Source organism: Panthera leo, chromosome A2, assembly GCF_018350215.1.
Source record: "Panthera leo isolate Ple1 chromosome A2, P.leo_Ple1_pat1.1, whole genome shotgun sequence".
Lineage (NCBI taxonomy): Eukaryota > Metazoa > Chordata > Mammalia > Carnivora > Felidae > Panthera > Panthera leo.
In genome coordinates, this window is record NC_056680.1 from 14,672,482 (window position 1) to 14,688,872 (window position 16,391).

At 51.3% G+C, this 16,391-nt stretch overlaps 2 protein-coding genes across 7 annotated transcripts in view; both read left to right on the top strand.

The window, feature by feature from the left end:
• KIF15 (kinesin family member 15) overlaps positions 1-764 on the top strand; it is a 77,347-nt gene extending 76,583 nt beyond the window's left edge. The window contains exon 35 of the mRNA XM_042929044.1: positions 182-764. Coding sequence (XP_042784978.1) covers positions 182-244 — 63 coding nt within the window. The 3' untranslated portion in view covers positions 245-764. The remainder of the gene's footprint in view (positions 1-181) is intronic.
• A 2,711-nt stretch (positions 765-3,475) lies between these two features.
• On the top strand, positions 3,476-15,877 carry TMEM42 (transmembrane protein 42). 6 transcript variants are annotated; one of them, XR_006199809.1, is made up of 5 exons: positions 3,476-3,735; positions 5,392-5,538; positions 11,271-11,461; positions 15,259-15,367; positions 15,560-15,877. XR_006199809.1 is itself a non-coding variant. In XM_042929049.1 (3 exons), exons 1-3 carry the CDS (start codon positions 3,544-3,546, stop codon positions 6,433-6,435), a joined length of 480 nt encoding a protein of 159 aa, XP_042784983.1. In that variant the 5' UTR covers positions 3,476-3,543; the 3' UTR covers positions 6,436-6,938. The 6 variants fall into 6 exon arrangements, 3 of the variants coding, with proteins under 3 accessions (XP_042784983.1, XP_042784982.1, XP_042784981.1); XR_006199808.1 differs by having other exon boundaries at positions 15,259-15,877; XR_006199810.1 differs by having other exon boundaries at positions 15,335-15,877.
• The last annotated feature ends 514 nt before the right edge of the window (positions 15,878-16,391 follow it).

The following is a 16,391-nucleotide window of genomic DNA, read 5'->3' on the forward strand; positions in this document are numbered from 1 at the left end:
ATCATTCAATCCGTTATCATACTCTTACACATCAGCTTCTTGTTTAACATTTAGTAGTTTATGAATTGAAAATTGTCATCTTAATTTGACATATAAACTTAATGAATGCAAAGAATATCTTCCTGTAAGCCTTAGAGCCTGAATTTTTTTCTTTTCCTTTTTTAAAAAATGTGTTCCCTAGGAGACTGAAAAGTTGCGTGCTGAAAATGTATTTTTAAAAGAAAAGAAAAGAAATGAATCGTAAGAATCTTGGTCAACTACGTAGGCATCACCTCTTGGGAGGCTTTCTTTCTTCTTGCAAAAGTAAGACCTACACTTGTGCATTTAACAGAGCCGAATTAAGGAGCATGATTCCTGCGTGTGGGGCAGCAGGGCTGACATTCAAGTTCTGCATCCACACACACCCTGTGGCAGTGGGCTTAGAAGTTACCACACCATTTCAGAGCTTTAAATCGACTGTAAATACTGGGAAAACCTTTTGCCTTTTTAAAATAAAAACGTGTAGCTAAGGTTTGCGGTGGGTGTTGGCCAGGTCATTTCTTCCTTAGGTGCTATGATACTCTCCTCAGAGGCCTGTAGCAGAAGCTCTAACAATATGTGGTGGTTTCAGGACTTGCCATGAGGTTCATGTTCGCGTAGCATGTATGAAAGGCAAACTTGTTTAATATAGGTTATTTTGTATTCCTACTTTATTCTCATGAGCATTTTTTTTATGACTGTAAATATGGCCAGTTTTCAAAATGTAATAAAATCCCTTAAACACAGTTTCGTAAAGTGATTTACATTGTTCACTTAGGAAAGCTGAATTAGAGGCTTGTTCGTTCAACTTGTACTTAATGAGCGTCCGTCTTCCGCCTGGCACTGGTTGTCAGTGAACACAGCAAACAAAGCCTGCTGTCCCCCAGGAACTTCTGTGTGTTAGCACTTCATTCCTTTTTGTTGTGAATATCTCATTGAAAGGATAGGCCACATTGTATTTACTCACCATTTGATGAACATCTGAGCCGTTGGCAGTTTGGGGCTACCCTGAATAATGTGGCTATAAATATTTGTATAGAAGTCTGGGTGGTGACTTATGTTTCCTATTTGTTGAGTAGACACCTAGGAGTGGAATTGCCGCTAAGTTTGTGTTTAGCTTTTTAAGACGCCAGTTTACTTTTCCAGATGTGCTATTTGATTGCACCATCTATGTTCCCACCAGCAAGGCGTTCAGTTTCTCCATGTCTTCAGCCCTTGTTCTGGTCAGGTTTCTTACTGTAGCCATCCCGGTGGGGTGCAGTGGCTCATCATGTAAACGTTCTCCTAATGACTAATGATACTGAGCATTTGTTACATAGAACACGATACTCAGCAATAAAAAAGAGGCAAACTGACAAATGCCACAACATAAAGAACCTCAAAAAGTGAAGACAAACCCAAAAGATCGTATACTATATGATTCCATTTATGGGAAAGGTCCAGAAAAGGCAACATTATAGAGATAGAAGGCAAACCCACGGTTGCTGTTGGCTGGGGATGGGAGCGGGTGACCGTATGGGCAGGAGGAAACTTTTTGATAGGGGGGAAATGATTTGGTTTGTTGTGATGATTGCATAGCTCTGTAAGTTTACTAAAAATTAAACTATATTCAAAATGGTTTCATTTTATGGTTTGTAGATGATACCTCAATAAAGCCAAGGAAAAACAATTAAAAAAATAAATGTGTAGGGGCGCCTGGGTGGTTAAGCGTCCGACTTCAGCTCAGGTCATGATCTCACAGTCCGTGGGTTCGAGCCCCGTGTCGGGCTCTGTGCTGACAACTCAGAGCCTGGAGCCTGCTTCGGATTCTGTGTCTGTCTCTCTCTTTGCCCCTCCCCTGCTCATGCTCTGTCTCTCTCTGTCTCAAAAATAAATAAAAACGTTAAAAAAAAATTAGTGCCTAGTTGAATTCTCAAGGAGTAATAGTAAATCCTTGAGAGCCAGAAACAGAAAAGGAATTAAAATTCATGCAGGGGGCACTTGGCGGGCTCGGCTGATGGAGGATGCAACTCTTGGCCTTGGGGCTGTGAGTTCAAGCCCCACGCTGGGTGAAGAGATTACTTAAAAATAAAATCTGAATAATAAAATTCTGCGTAAGGTAGAGAGTAGAAACTGAGAACGCCCTGAAGGTGGAGAAGGGTTGGAATATTGAAGCTGGTACTAAAGAGGCTTGGGTCTCAACTCACTCACCTATAGGAATGTCTGGGGGCTGCTAGAACAAATTACCACAAAAAGGGGGGGGGGGGCTGAAAACAAATAGATTCATAATTTCTGGAGGCTAAAAGTCCCAAAATCAAGGTGTGGCAAGGCCGTTCTCTCTGAGGGAGCATCTGTTCCATGCCTTTCTCTTAGCTCGTGGTATTGACAGCAGCCCCTGACATTCCTTGGCTGGTAGATGCATCACTCCAATCTGCCTCCCTTATCACATGGTGTTCTCCCTGTGACTCTGTCTCTTATAAGGACACCAGTGAAATTAGGGCTCATGCTAATGACTTCTTAATTTGTTTACATCTGCAATGGATTCCATTTCCAGGAAAGGTCACATTCACAGGTGTGGAGGATTAAGACTTAAACGTATCTTTTTGGGGTGGGGAGGGGGACACAATTCAGCCTATAAATAGCAGTTATCAGGTTTATCTTTGCCTTAATTTGAGCCACAAAACAAACCCCCCTGTGAGAGAGGGGGGCAAGGAAGGACTTCATGAAAAACTTTCTGAATGGAAAAAAAATACTACTGAACAGTTTAGTGTGAAATCATACTAAATAAAAAAGGCTCATACAGATTACATAAACTATTTTTAACATGTGCTATATATAAAACTATGCATAGAAAGTACTCTAATAATATTTAAACATTTAAGTGCATAGGAAATTAGAAGTAATGTTAATCCTGGTTATCTGACTGGAGTGAATATGGATGATTTACTCTATATTCAAAATCCATCGGCGCCTTTTGATTTGTCAGAAAACCCTAACCCGAGCTCGCCTTCTTCCTGAGTCGTGGAGATCTCTAGCGCCCTCTGCTGAGGAGTCTTTCCACTTTGCGCCTCAATCTGGAAGGTGCAGGTCAATCTCCTGGGGCTCCTGTTGAAATGCAGATTCTGATTCAATGGCAGTTGGGCGGGGCCTGGATTGGGCATTTTTAACAAATTCCCAGGGAAAGCCGAAGCTGGGCAACACTCTGGCAAGGACTGAAACTTCCGGGTCATGGATAGTTAATTCTATAACAGCAACCACACAGTACCGCCGGCGCTTCAGACGCCAGGCGCGGACAGCTCCCGGGTTAACCTAAACTCCACGCCGGAGGCTGGCTGGCCTCCACCCCACCCAGGCTCCCTAGTCTCCGCCCCGCCCCGTCCCCGACCCCGCCCCTGCCCTGCCCCTCTGAGGCCCTCCCCGCGTCCTAGTTGGCTGCCCTGCTCACGTGAGCGTCGCGTCACGTGAGGCCACCGCCCAATGGCGGCGCGCGCTCGGTCCTGCCGGTGGCTGGTGCCCCAGGAGCCGGGAGAGGTGGCAGCGGGCACCATGGTCGAGAGGCCACAGTCCCCAGGCGGCGCCGTGTGCCCAGCCTCCTACCCCGACGCCCCCGCGGAGTTCCCCCCGCACCTCCAGGCCGGCGCGATGCGGCGCCGCTTCTGGGGCGTGTTCAACTGCCTGTGCGCCGGCGCGTTCGGGGCGCTGGCCGCCGCCTCCGCCAAGCTGGCCTTCGGCAGCGAGGTCGAGCCCGGGGCGCCGCTGCGGCAGGCGGGCGGGTGGGTCCGGGCGGATGGGGGGCGCTGGGGGGGCGGGGTCTGTTCGCCAGGTCAGCTGCCGAGCGCTGCAGTCAGCTGGGGCGGGGGAGCATCCTTCTATTCTAAATCCCCTCAAATCCTCGTCCCGTGTAGGCGGTAAGAGACCTGAGCCTCTTCCCTACCAGGGACCTAAACTCTGCCCTCCGACTGGCTTAGTTCGCTTTCCTGCATCCACTCTCTACCTCTCATTTTAAGCCCCTTAGGCCTGGACGTTTCTCTCCTCGTAACTCAAGGTGAGAAGCCTGTTGCCCGTCTTTACTCCGTAATTAACGGGTGTTTTGACCAGTATATACCCTGCTGCCCGGAAAATTGGGAGTTTGGGACACCTAGACATGGGAGGACAGAGAAACATTTTGGACATTCCCATCCCTGATGCCGAGAACTCCTAAACTGCCTCCCCACGCCTGCTGAAGTGTATCTCTGCCCCTCCCATCCCAAGTCACAGGCTCTCCTCTGCTGCTGGAGGGATTTCATCGCATCTGCAACCCAGGGTTAGGTCCTTACCTGGACAGCCTACAGACTGATTCTTGGGGGGGGGGGGGGGATCAGGGGGCCGGTAAGCCTGTTTAGGGCCAATCCAGTGGGAACCACTATGCTTGAAGTTAGTGTTCTGTTGGGTGTAATTCTTGAAGTGATCCAAAGTTGGACGAGTGACTCTGAACCATGAGGTTTTCTAGTCTTTTTAGTTGTGCACCAGGCCTTAGTGACTATATAAGCAGACTGCCACTGGCACAAAGAGTGCTTTTGTGAAAATTATACAAAGACACCCTTTCCTTAAGACACTTTTTTTCAGCAGCTGGAAAACTGTTTTAGAAATAAGAGCGTGATATTTGGATGGCCACCCCAGAGGAAGCAGCTCTGTTTGCAGGAAGGTTTCTAACTCAAAATCAAGCAAGGGTGTCTTACATATTCTTTGTGTAGGAGGCTTAATTTAAGATCCTCTCCTCCAGACTCTCACCTTTAAAAAAAAAAAAAAGGAAAAGCAAAAGAAAAAAAGGCCGCGGATTCTCCCAGTGATGTCTGGGATCAGTAGTCAAGTCGGTGGTGGCTTCCCTTCCCACAGCAGGGCTGTGTCCTGATTAAGAGCATGGAGCCACACTGCCTGAGTTTGAATCCTGGTGACTACCACCAGCCTTTGGCTCTGTAGGCAGGGTATGTAATGCCTTAGGTTCTTTATCTGTAAAGTAAAGGTAAGGAATAAATGAGAATGCACTTGAAACGCTTGGCACAGGGCCTGGCACAGAGTGAAAAAAAAGCTCGAGGATGCCCAGCGGGACTGGCCTGAGTGTCCTGTAGCCTGCATGGGATGGGGTGGCTTAGCAGTTCACTCTTCCCAAGGACACATGGCCGGCAAGATGGCTGAAGAAGTCTCCTCGGGGTTTATTTCAGCTATAAAACGGGTGTGCTGAGCACAGCGTTAAGTGAAGTCTTGTGCAGGAAAGCTCAGGAACGGCCCACCCAGGCTCTGGTGGGAATCTCAGTAGGGGCCCAGCTGCTGCCCATCAGGGCCCTGGGTGTGCTGGGAGGAAGGCTGCGGGTCTGCCTTGGCCGAGCGAGGCTGCAGTGACACTCTCTCCCGCAGGTGAACATGGTCTTCTGCATCTTAGGCATTATCGTGATGGCCACCACCAATTCTCTCATGTGGACGTTCTTTAGCCGGGGCCTCAGTTTCTCCATGTCTTCGGCCATTGCATCTGTCACGGTGACTTTTTCAAACATCCTCAGCTCGGTGAGTAGCCTGCGGGTACAGTCAGTACCCCTGTCCCAAACCTGGGTTCTGGGAGGGTCCTGGGTGAGTTGGGGAACCCACCCTCCCAGATAGGAGGAAAGACAAGAGCTGAAGCAGAGATTGGGCTGTGGCTTGAGCCCTGGTGGCTGCTCCTCTGATCTCGAACTTGGTAGAATCCTCAAGTGTTAGCTGGGAGTGAAGGCCAAGTGTAAAAAAAAAAAAAAAAAAAAAAAGCCCACCTGCCTGCTGCCCCTTCAGGCTGCAGCCCTCATGCTGATGTCTCTGTAACCTCTGTGCAAGCTGTCTCCTAGGGGTCTGTAAACTTGAGCGTGAGACGTGGAGGGTGGACACTCTTTCCTCCGACAGCCTGATGTCAACCAGGTGGGGCTGAGCCCAGTCAGTCCTGCCGTCGAGGGAGGGAGGACGTGGCAGGCCTGTTTGGATCAGCAAACACCAGGCACCGGCTGTGTGCTGGGCCTTCGCTGCTGGCCTCTGCGAATCTTTCTTGCGCACTTTGCTCGGGGCCAATGCTGCAAGGAAGGTACACTCCCCCCACCTCTCCGGGCGAGCCAGAAATGGATAGTGCCTTGCGGAAGGTGACAGCTGGGTTTCAGGCTCCAGACCTCCAGCTCCAGACCTTTCCTCCTGCCCCAGGAGGGAAGTCAGGCACGGGGGGAGTGAGGTTGTGCCTGCCCGCCGTGGTCAAGTCCTGCGGGCACGTGTCTACTTGGCCTCACAGCGGTCTCTGTCCCACAGGCCTTCCTGGGCTTTGTGTTGTATGGAGAGTGCCAGGAGGTCTTGTGGTGGGGAGGTGTGTTCCTCATCCTGTGTGGACTCAGCCTGATCCACAGGAAGCTGCCACCAAGCGGGAAGGCCCCTCCACACAAGCAACAGTGACATCGGTTGACTGGACGGACCGGCTGGAGAGAGAACGTGGCGGCCCGAGGAACGGGCTGGCGTGCGGGGACCACTTCCCAGGGTGATCTGGGCGTGCAGCCATCTGAGCGTCAGCCAGAGGAAGGCGCCCCCAAGGGAAGCAGGCCTCTGCCCTGGCAGCCTGGAGTGTGGCCAGCCGGAGCTTCTGGATCAGGAAGGACATCCACAGTTGTGTTCTGCCCGGAGCCCTGATGACACCCGCACAGTGCTTTTGATTCTCACGCTCCTGGGCCCACCCAGTGCCCCTTGGCAGATGCTGGAGACCCCGGGGTTGGTCTGCTTGGTGTATGGACTTGAGACCACGCTGTAATCGTAGTCCTGTCGCGTCGCATTGGAATCCGTTGCTGGTGGAGCTTTCTGACGGCTTCACGCCGATGTATCAGGACACCTGTGTGGCCCTTCTGCAGTACGGCAAGGGAAGGAAAACTGGATTAATAAACACTTGTTTTTGTCAGTCAAAAGGAGCAGGTGTGAAATCTTTATTCTTTCCTGCCTTTCCCCCGCCCCTCCTTTCCTAATTTTTTGGAGTGCGAGGGAGCAGCCTAGGTGAGCTGCAGTTCTTGGAACGGAGTTAAGAGCTGCCCCCGCCTCCCGCCCATCCCGGGCCTGGGGCCCATGCGCTCTACTGTCTGTGAGCTGGAGCACACGGTTCCTTCCTGATGTCACCCAGGCTGGTGCCCTTCACGTTCGGGAGGGTCTGTCCATTTTCTTGGTACACAAGGAGGAACACCTGACCTTCCTCTGGGGACCTACTGTTATTTTACTTGTTAGGAAAGGAAACTGGCCCAGCTGCTGCTCCCACACCCCCATTTCCCCTTTAGGCCCCGTCTGTCCTTTGGTTTTCTTTCCCAGATCCCCGTGACTTGTTTGTTTCTTACACAGTGTGTAATTCCTAGTTCAGCGCGGCCTGTGTGCTGCCTCACCTTGTCTTGTGCATAGCTTCACGTGCGATGCTCACCTGCTCGAGTTCTCTGGGGGGCTCCCCTGGTGTCCCAGCGCCCCCTTCAGCTCTCCTGAGGCTGACCACCTCCACGTCTTCTTCAGACATTCCCTGCAGTGGAGAGGGACTTGGTGGGGGGCGGGGGCGGGGGCGGGGAACGAGGCTGTCCCCTCCTTCCCGCCCGCATAGCACCCTCACTGCCCTCCTCTATTGCTCATTGCACGGGGGACAGATGTGCTTCCTAACATTGTTTTGTGGCTCCTACTGAGTGGGATCTGGCATTAGCCCAGCTCTCCAGTTCTCTCTCGGTGCCTCCTTAGTCCCCCTGCACCTACCGTGTTTGAGTTGCCCCAAATATTCTCATCTCAACAGTTCTCGAGTCCACCGTGTCCAGCCCTGCTTCCATGCTTGGTGTTTTGCAGGAAGAGGAAAGCCCATCCTAAAATTCGTATCAACCCTCAAGGGACCCCCAGGTAGCCCAAACAGTCTTGAGAAAGGACAGCAGGGTTGGAGGACTTACACATCCCTGATTCCACAACTTACAGCAACGCTGCATAATGAAAACGGTATAGTAACTGGCATACGGACAGGAACCAAGGGTACAGAATAGAGAACCCAGAAATAAGCCATTTGAGAAGACTTGACATTGAAATGTCAAGACCATTCAATGGGAAAAGGCAGCCTTTTCCACAACCGGTGCCGGGAAAACTGGATCTCTGCGTGCAAAAGAGTGAACGTGTGGACCCTTCCTTGTCACCAGGCGAAGGACTTGAACAGGCGTCTCTCCAAAGGAGATCTACAAATGGCCAAGAGGCCCGTGGAAGACGCTCAGCATCATGAGCCACTAGGGAACCGCAAATCTAAACCACAGTGAGATGCCACCTCGTGCCCATTAGGACGGCTACCACAAAACCAAAAATGAAACGAGCAAAACCGAAAATGACAAGCATCGGTGACAGTGGAGAAATTGGAGCCCTTGTGCGTTGCTGGCGGGAATGCGATCTGGTAACAGCCACCATATTGGCAGTTCCCCAAAAAGCTGAACAATTGTGTGAGTCCAGCAATTCCAGGTCTAGGGAGATACCCCAAAGCACTGAAAGCAGAGACTCAAACAGCTGCTTGTATACCAATGTTCATAGCAACACTAACAGTCATCAGAAGGTGGAAACAATTCAAATGTCCCAGCAGCAGAAGGATGGACAAACGAAATATGGTGTATACATACAACAGGTCATTCAGCCTTAAAAACGAACAAAGATCGGGGCGCCTGGGTGGCTCCGTCGGTTAAGCGTCCGACTTCTGCTCAGGTCACGATCTCGCGGTTCGTGGGTTCAAGCCCTACCTCGGGCTCTGTGCTGACAGCTCAGAGCCTGGAGCCTGCTTCCGATTCTGTGTCTCCCCCCCCCCGCCCCTCCCCTGCTCATGCTCTGTCTCTCTCAAAAATAAATAAAAACATTAAAAAGAAAAAAAAAAAAAGGAATGAAGATGTAACACAGGGGCTAAAGCGAAGATGAACCTTGGAAACATTTTGCTAAGTTAAATAAGCCAAACGCAAAATGACAAATATTGTATGATCCCACTTATGTGAGGCATCCAGAACAGGCAAATTCATAGAGGCAGGAAGTACACTGGGGGCTGCTCAAGGACTGGGAGGAGGGAGGGTGGGAGTTAGTGTTTAATGGGGACAGAGCTTCTGTTCAAAAAAGTTATGGAGACGGATGGTAGTGATTGTTGCACAACATTGTGGATGTACTTAATGCCACTGAATTGTAACTTAAAACTGGCAAATGTTACGTTGATGTGTATCTGTCCACAATTGAAAAAACAGGGCAAAACAGAGAAAAGAGGGAATGGTAGGAGGAGGAATTAGAGACAGCTAGTGGTGAAGGCTCTTTCAACAAGTTTTTCCACAAAGGGGCAGTAGATGGCAGGGAAGATGGGGACAAGAGAGGGAGGGTTGTTTGGTTTTATTTTTGGTTGTGAGAGGAGAAATAGCATATTTAGGTAGGCTAATGGCAGTGATCTATCAGTGAGAAGACTGAAGGTGCAGGGAGGGAGCTGTTTAAAAAAATTTTTTTTAGTATTTATTTATTGTGGAGAGAGACAGAGACAGAGCTTGAGTCGGGGAGGGGCAGAGCGAGAGGGAGACACAGAATCCGAAGCAGGCTCCGGGCTCCAAGCTGTCAGCACAGAGCTCGATGTGGGGCTCGAACCCACAGACGGTGAGCTCATGACCTGAGCCAAGGTCAGATGCCCATCCGACTGAGCCACCCAGGCGCCCCAGGAGGGGAAACTGTTTAAAGAACAGTGAGCCTAGGGGCACCTGGGTGGCTCATTTGGTTAAGCATCCAGCTCTTGATTTTAGCTGGGGTCATGATCTCATGGTTCGTGAGTTTGAGCTGCACATTGGGCTCTGCACTAACCATGGAGCCTGCTTGGGATTCTCCCTGTCTCTCTCTCTCTCTGCCCCTCCCCCACTCACACTGTCTCTCCCTCCCTCTTTCTCTCTCTCTCTCTCAAAATAAATAAACCTAAAATTAAAAAAAAAAAAAAGAGCACTGAGCCCAAGCTGGAGCTGGTGAGCTGGGGTCCGATGCACAAGTGAGGGTTGGCTTAGCAAGGAATGCGGACATCTCACTGCAGAGGTCAGGAACGGCCGTCCGTGGGCAGAGAGCCAGGTAGGTGGCTGGACGTGGTTGGAAGGGGCTCGTAGAAGTTCTTTTCTCAAAGTTCCCCAAACTTTAAGTCATTAAGAAAAAGACAGGACACCTCAAGAGAAAACTGGGCAAGGCGTATGAATTGATAATTCATAGAAGACGAAGATTGAACAGCTCATAAACAGACACAACGTGTCAATCTCACTGGTAATAGGGAAACGCAAAATAAGACCACCGTGAGGAGAAAAGAGAAAGGCATGCCAGAGGCTGACAATACTTGCAAAACATCTATCCTGTAAAGGACTGGTCTCCAGCGTTGGGGTGGGGGTGGGAGGGGGTTTGTGCTGTGTGAGGCTCCCTTTCCGTAGGGCTTAGTCCAGTAACCTCACCACCCACCTTGCAGTGGTCTGGCGTGCAATGCCTCTGTGGGCTCACAGGAGCAGCACTGCATTTGTTTTTCCAACGCCTCTCGAAGGTCACATCATTCCAGGGACCTGGGTAATGGTGGTAGGCATGGTTAGATGTTCCTAAAAGAGATCGTGCCGTTCACGACATTGAGACACCTGGTTACTATTTAGAGAAAAATAAAGCAGGGTTCCTACCTCATGCCTTATTCCGCCATAAATTCCAGAAGGGTCAAAGATGAAACTGTAAAGGAGAGGAAAATGAAGGCGTGTGTGAAAAGTAATCTTGGCGCGAAGATGTTTCCAAGGAAACAGGAAACCCAGAAACAAAGGGGAAGATAAACCGACTCCATAAAAGTTAAAAAAAAAAAAAAAAAATGGGTGTGTAGCAAAACTCAGAGTCAGAAGGTAATGAATATTCTAAAGTCTAAAAAGAGCTCCTGTGGATCTATAGGAACGTGACCCACACTCCAAAAGATAAGGGCACAGTATTAGGTAGCCGAGAGTATTCTATGAAAAGATACTCAGTCTTACTTGTGATGGGGGGGGGGTGGGGCGGGCGGTGGTAATGGAATAAAATTGAAACAACATTGAGATTGCTTATCTATCTATCTATCTATCTATCTATCCATCCATCCATCCATCTATCTATCAGACTGGCCACAATGAAAAGTTTGGGAGTGGCCAGGGTTTGGTTGGTTGGTTGGTTGGTTTTTAAAGGCATCTTCCCATCTTTTTATGGGAGCCACTGGCACAGCCTCTGGAAGGCTCTTTCAGCATGTACTGAAATTCCAGGTGTATGTATCCTGTGACCCAGCAGTTGACTTTGGAAGATTTATGTCACAGATGTTGTCACCCGCAAGTGCAAAGACGTGTGCCAGGAAGTGACGTATGAGGTCTGGAACAACTTCAAGGCCCACCCAGAGGCAGTAGTGGCCGCTGAAGAGAATGACATCTACTTGGATGGTTAAGAAATCAACTCCAAGGTATGTTTTAGCGGGGGAAGGAAAAGAGAGCTCGTACAGGATGGGATGTTGAGAAAGCTCCCGCTTATGGCAGTCAATGTCTATGGCAGAGGAAACTGGAAAGATACTTTATACTGGTGGCCTCTGGAGAGAGGGCCTGAGGGTCTGGGGTGGGAGAGACTTAGTTTTTACAGTGGGTATTGATCACTTTCCATCCTGTCTGGAATCTCTTTGATTCCTAAATAAAAGGATTCAAGGGGCGCCTGGGTGGCTCAGTCAGTTAAGTGACCGACTTCGGCTCAGGTCATGATCTCAGGGCTCGTGAGTTCAAGCCCTTGCGTTGGGCTCGCCGCTCTCAGCACAGAGCCTGCTTCGGATCCTCTGTCCCCCTTTCTCTCTGCCCCTCCCCTGCTTGCGCTCTCTCAAAAATAATAAAACATTAAAAAAAAAATCATTCTAAAACACCCCAGGATCTCCGATAGCTGGCAGAGTTGGCAGTGGCCCCTGCCTCTTCCCAGTGGGACAAACAGGTGAAGCCGCTTGCCCCAGGTCGCCCACGGCAAGTGAGCCCTTCCATCTGAGGCAGAGCCCGGCAAGGGCTAAGCAGGCAGCAGCAAAGCAGATGGGGACACGTGACACGACACGTGTGGCAGAGGCCCCGACAAAGTGTTTCACAAGACGGAGGCCCGGTTCCCTCAGGGGGATCAGGGAGGGCACGGAGAGCAGGGGGCACAGGAGAGTCATCCACATTGAGCAGAAAATTAAACCTGGGAATTCGGGGCAGAGGAGGCCTTGAGGCCTCCCCGGAAGGGGAGGCAGCTGGAGAGGCAGCTGGGGGGGGTGGGAAAGGCTGCAGATCTTGGGGCCCCAGGAACCAGAAGGCAGGTGAGGAGCCTTGGGGGTGGGCATTGGGCTGGTGCCTCACTGATGCTGCCTTGTACCGTTCACCAATTGTTCGGCAGGTTTTAGGTTTTATCCCCCAAACTGGCATCTGAACCACACAATAGTGTTGTTCCGGTCGCGACAGTGCTATTCCTGGTCAACCCGTCAAAACTGTCAAGAAATACACATTTGCCGATGTCTATTCTGAGTGCAGGTTAAGTAGGCTCCGTGCCCAGCACAGAGCCCAACTCGGGGCTTGAACTCAGGACTCAGGATCAAGACCTGAGCTGAGATCAAGAGCTGGATGCTTAACCGACTGAGCCACCCAGGTGCCCCTTGAAGGCAGGTTTTCAGGTCTGACCTGAGCTTAGAACCCAGCCTCTCCCAGTGGCCCCGCCTCTCCCAGCCTCAGCTTCCCCAGCTGCCAATGGTGTTTACACAGAAGGTCCCCCCCTGCTTCTGGCTGGGCTTCAGTTTGGGTGAGCAAATTATTCCAGTTCCCCCCGGACATTCCTGGTTTTAGGACTAAGCGTGTTGTGTCCCAGGAAACCCTCAGTCCTGGGCAGACAGGAGGGCTGGTCACCAAAGTCCACTCGGTTCACGAAACTCCGTTTGCCCAGAGCAGCGGTACTCAGGCAGCTTGGTTTCATGTCCCCTTTACACACTTACAAATTATCGAAGACCCCAGTCAGCTTGTGGTTATGACGTTTCTACTTGCAAATTTTTACCATTTCCGAAATGTAAATTGAGCAGGTAAATTATTTTTAATGTTTATTTACTTTTGAGAGAGATGGAGACAGAATGCGAGGGAGGAAGGGGCAGAGAGAGAGGGAGACACAGAATCCGAAGAAGGCTCCAGGCTCCGGGCTGTCAGCACAGAGCCCGACGCGGGGCTCGAACTCACAAGCTGTGAGATCATGACCTGAGCCGAAGTTGGATGCTCAACCGACTGAGCCACCCAGGTGCTCCGTAAACTGAGAAGTTTAAAAAAATATTTATTTTCTTCTGAGAGAAGAATAATAAATTCTCCGCCCATTATATAAATAACGTATTTTTATGACAAACAGCTTTATTTTTTCGGAAGCCTAAAATGTAGAGAAGAGAGTAGCATTGTTTTACATTTCTGTAAATCTTGTTAATATCTGGCTTAGTAGAATTCAGCTGGATTTTCCCAATTGCTTTTGCATTCAGTTGTGTTTTTTAAAATGTTTATTTTTGAGAGAGAGGGAGACAGAGAGTGGGTGAGGGGCAGAGAGAGAGGGAGACAGAGAATCCCAAGCAGGCTCCGCACCGTCAGCACAGAGCACAACTCAGGGCTCGAACTCACGAACTGTGGGGTCACGCATGCCCTGAGCTGAAACCAAGAGTCGGATGTTTAACCGACTGAGCCACCCGGGCGCCCCCTGCATTCAGTCCTTGAGATGCATTTTTTTTTTCTGGTTGAAATCTATGAAGAAAATCTGACCTCACTCAGATACGGAGATGAAAAAGGCAGGAATATTTCCACAGCCTTTTCACATAACGGGTGTTCTTCTTTGATACTGTCCCCATGTGCAGTGGCAGTTTCTTAAAGCCAATGGCAGTGTGGACTCTGAGCCACATCACTGTACCCTTGAGGGGATGACCAGAAAGAGGCAGCTCTTGGGATTATTGTGCAAAGACTCGCAGGCCTCTAGACTCCGGGGAGCCCCGGCCACACTGAGAACGCTCTCCAGGGGCCCGCGGGGACTCTAGCCACGTGGTTGTTCTTGCATGTGGGTGGCCGGCCGACGAGTGTCCATCGCTGGGTGAGTCTGAAGTGCTCCCTCTGCCAGGCGGCTGTGAGCGTGTGCTCTGTAAACGGTGGGGGCTCCCGTTCCCCACGGCCGGCCGGCTCATCCCAGTTAGAGGCTGCTGACCCGCCCTGACCGCCGGGTCTTTCCGTGTCCACGGAAAGAAGTGCCTGTTCCTACCCCCCCGCGCTGGCACATTCTGGCGACCGGAGGCTCGGTCGTCTCATTTTGGGGGGTTGTTAGGAGGTTCGGCCGCATATAACAAGTTCCCGCTACAGTGCTTGACACGGCCGGGGCCCGTTGGTGGCCTGTTCCTGGGTGGCGCTCACCAGCGTTGGGGTTTGGGAAGCAGCAGGCTGAGCCCACTCTGCTTGCTTCAGAGATGAGGAAACCAGCCCAGAGAGATGGGGCCGGTGGCCCAAGGCTGCCCAGCAAGTTGGTGGTTGAGTCCGTTCTACTGACTCCCGGCGCAGTGCTCCCTCGGGACGTCCGCCAAGCCCAGCCCTGCAGGCTGTGAGCCAAGCAGGAGCAACCAGAACGCCCAGGTGTCGCAAGAGTCACGTCCAAGTTTAGGTGACAGAAGATGAGGTCACGAGGTTGGGAATCTCTGAACCCCAGCTGACCTCCGAGATCCTCTGCTGGGGGCCCGACGACTTTCCCCTGTCAGGTGCCCCGTTACCGCTACTGCTCCTTCACCGTGAGAAATGTGTGACTGCGAGCGGGCCTGCTGGGTTGGCTGTGGAGCCACGGCCACCAGCTGGGGCTTCTGGTCGCGACTGTCTAACTAGGGCTCCCACTGCGGGCGGGGGAAACTGGATGCAGCAGTTAGGGTGTCAGTTTCCCGCTGCTCCGCAACAAATTACCTGCGAGGGCAGTGCTTTCAAACCACAACCCTGTGGCTTCTCACCAGGACTCCATCAAGGCCCCTCACGGCCTGCAGGCCTCTCAGGGTGGGGGGAGGGGACCCCGGCCCAGGCTGCCTGTACGCCGCTGCGGCAGGCCTCGGTCTCTCACCCCGTGGGCCTCTCCCCAGGACAGGCCCCCACCAGGCATCGGCCCATCAGAGCCGAGAGCGAGGGTGGCCGCACCCAGGGCGGAAGCCGAAGGCTCCTTGTAACCTAACCTCAGAGGTGACATTCACCACTTTTCCTGCATTTTGTTTAGAAGCGAGGCACCGGGGCGTTCCACAGGCAGGAGGCTGCCCAGCACACCTGGAAGAGGGATTTGCTTTGTTTTGCAGGAACTAGAATCGTCCATTGGGATTTCTGAAAGTGTGAGTATCACTGGGGCTCAGCCTCACCTTCCACCTCCCTTTCCCTGAATTGCTCTGTCATCAGCATGGGGCCTGGAGGCACAGGGCAGGGACAGGTGGGGTGGGCCACTAGGCGGGACAGGAGGGCACCTGCAGCCAGAGAAGAGAGGTGCCTGGGTCCTCAGTTAAGATGGTGTGTGTGTCCCTCTTCAGCCGGACCCTCTGTCCGTCTCTCTCCCGTGTATTTGTGTCCCTTCTGACCACTCCCAGGCGTGGGGTGGCGCTCGTTCCCTCTGAATCAGGAGAGGTGGACCGTGTCGTCCAGCCGCGCTGCCTGACAGGACCCTGGAGGCCCAGGCCGCACTGTCTTTTGAGGCTCCTTATAAATTAAAACCAAACGACCTCCAAAACAGGCTTCAGGAACTGTGGCATATTGTAAAAGCCCGAATTTAACAAACTGGTATCTTTATATATATACATAATTTTTTTTTAAGTTTATTTCTTTATTTTGAGAGACAGACGCAGCGTGAGGGAAGGGCAGAGAGAGAGAATCCCAAGCAGGCTCCGAGCTGGCAGTGCACAGCCCGACTCAGGGCTCGAGCCCACGAAGCTGTGAGATCATGACCTGAGCTGAAACCAAGAGTCGGACACTAAACTGACTGAGCCACCCAGACGCCCCATAAACTGGTGTCTTTAATATTCAGGAGACAGAGGGAAGCGTGACTGTGGTTTTCACCAGGCCTGATGGAGTTTGCAAAGAACTTTCATGCTCTGGACAGAAGGGGGAGGAGTGTGGTCGAACCCAGGCCACGGGTTCAGAGATTTGTGACAAGTGTCATTTTAGTCCTGTACTTGCCTGTACAGCCTTTTTTAGAGATTACGTCAAAAGTCTACATTAGGGCCCTCTGCTCATTTATTTTTGCATTTATATAGCACTTACTATGTGTCGTGCACTGTTGTAAGTGCTTTTCAAAGAGGAACTCAGGGCACCTGGGTGGCTTTCTCGGTTGAGCATCCGACTTCGGCTCAGGTCATGATCTCACAC

Excerpts from the sequence above, each read along its gene's own strand:
- TMEM42 (XM_042929047.1), top strand. The coding sequence starts at position 3,544 with ATGGTCGAGAGGCCACAGTCCCCAGGCGGCGCCGTGTGCCCAGCCTCC. Across the intron at positions 3,736-5,391 it reads AGCTGGCCTTCGGCAGCGAG|GTGAACATGGTCTTCTGCAT; the intron begins GTCGAGCCCGGG and ends TCTCTCCCGCAG. Across the intron at positions 5,539-5,904 it reads TTTCAAACATCCTCAGCTCG|CCTGATGTCAACCAGGTGGG; the intron begins GTGAGTAGCCTG and ends TTCCTCCGACAG.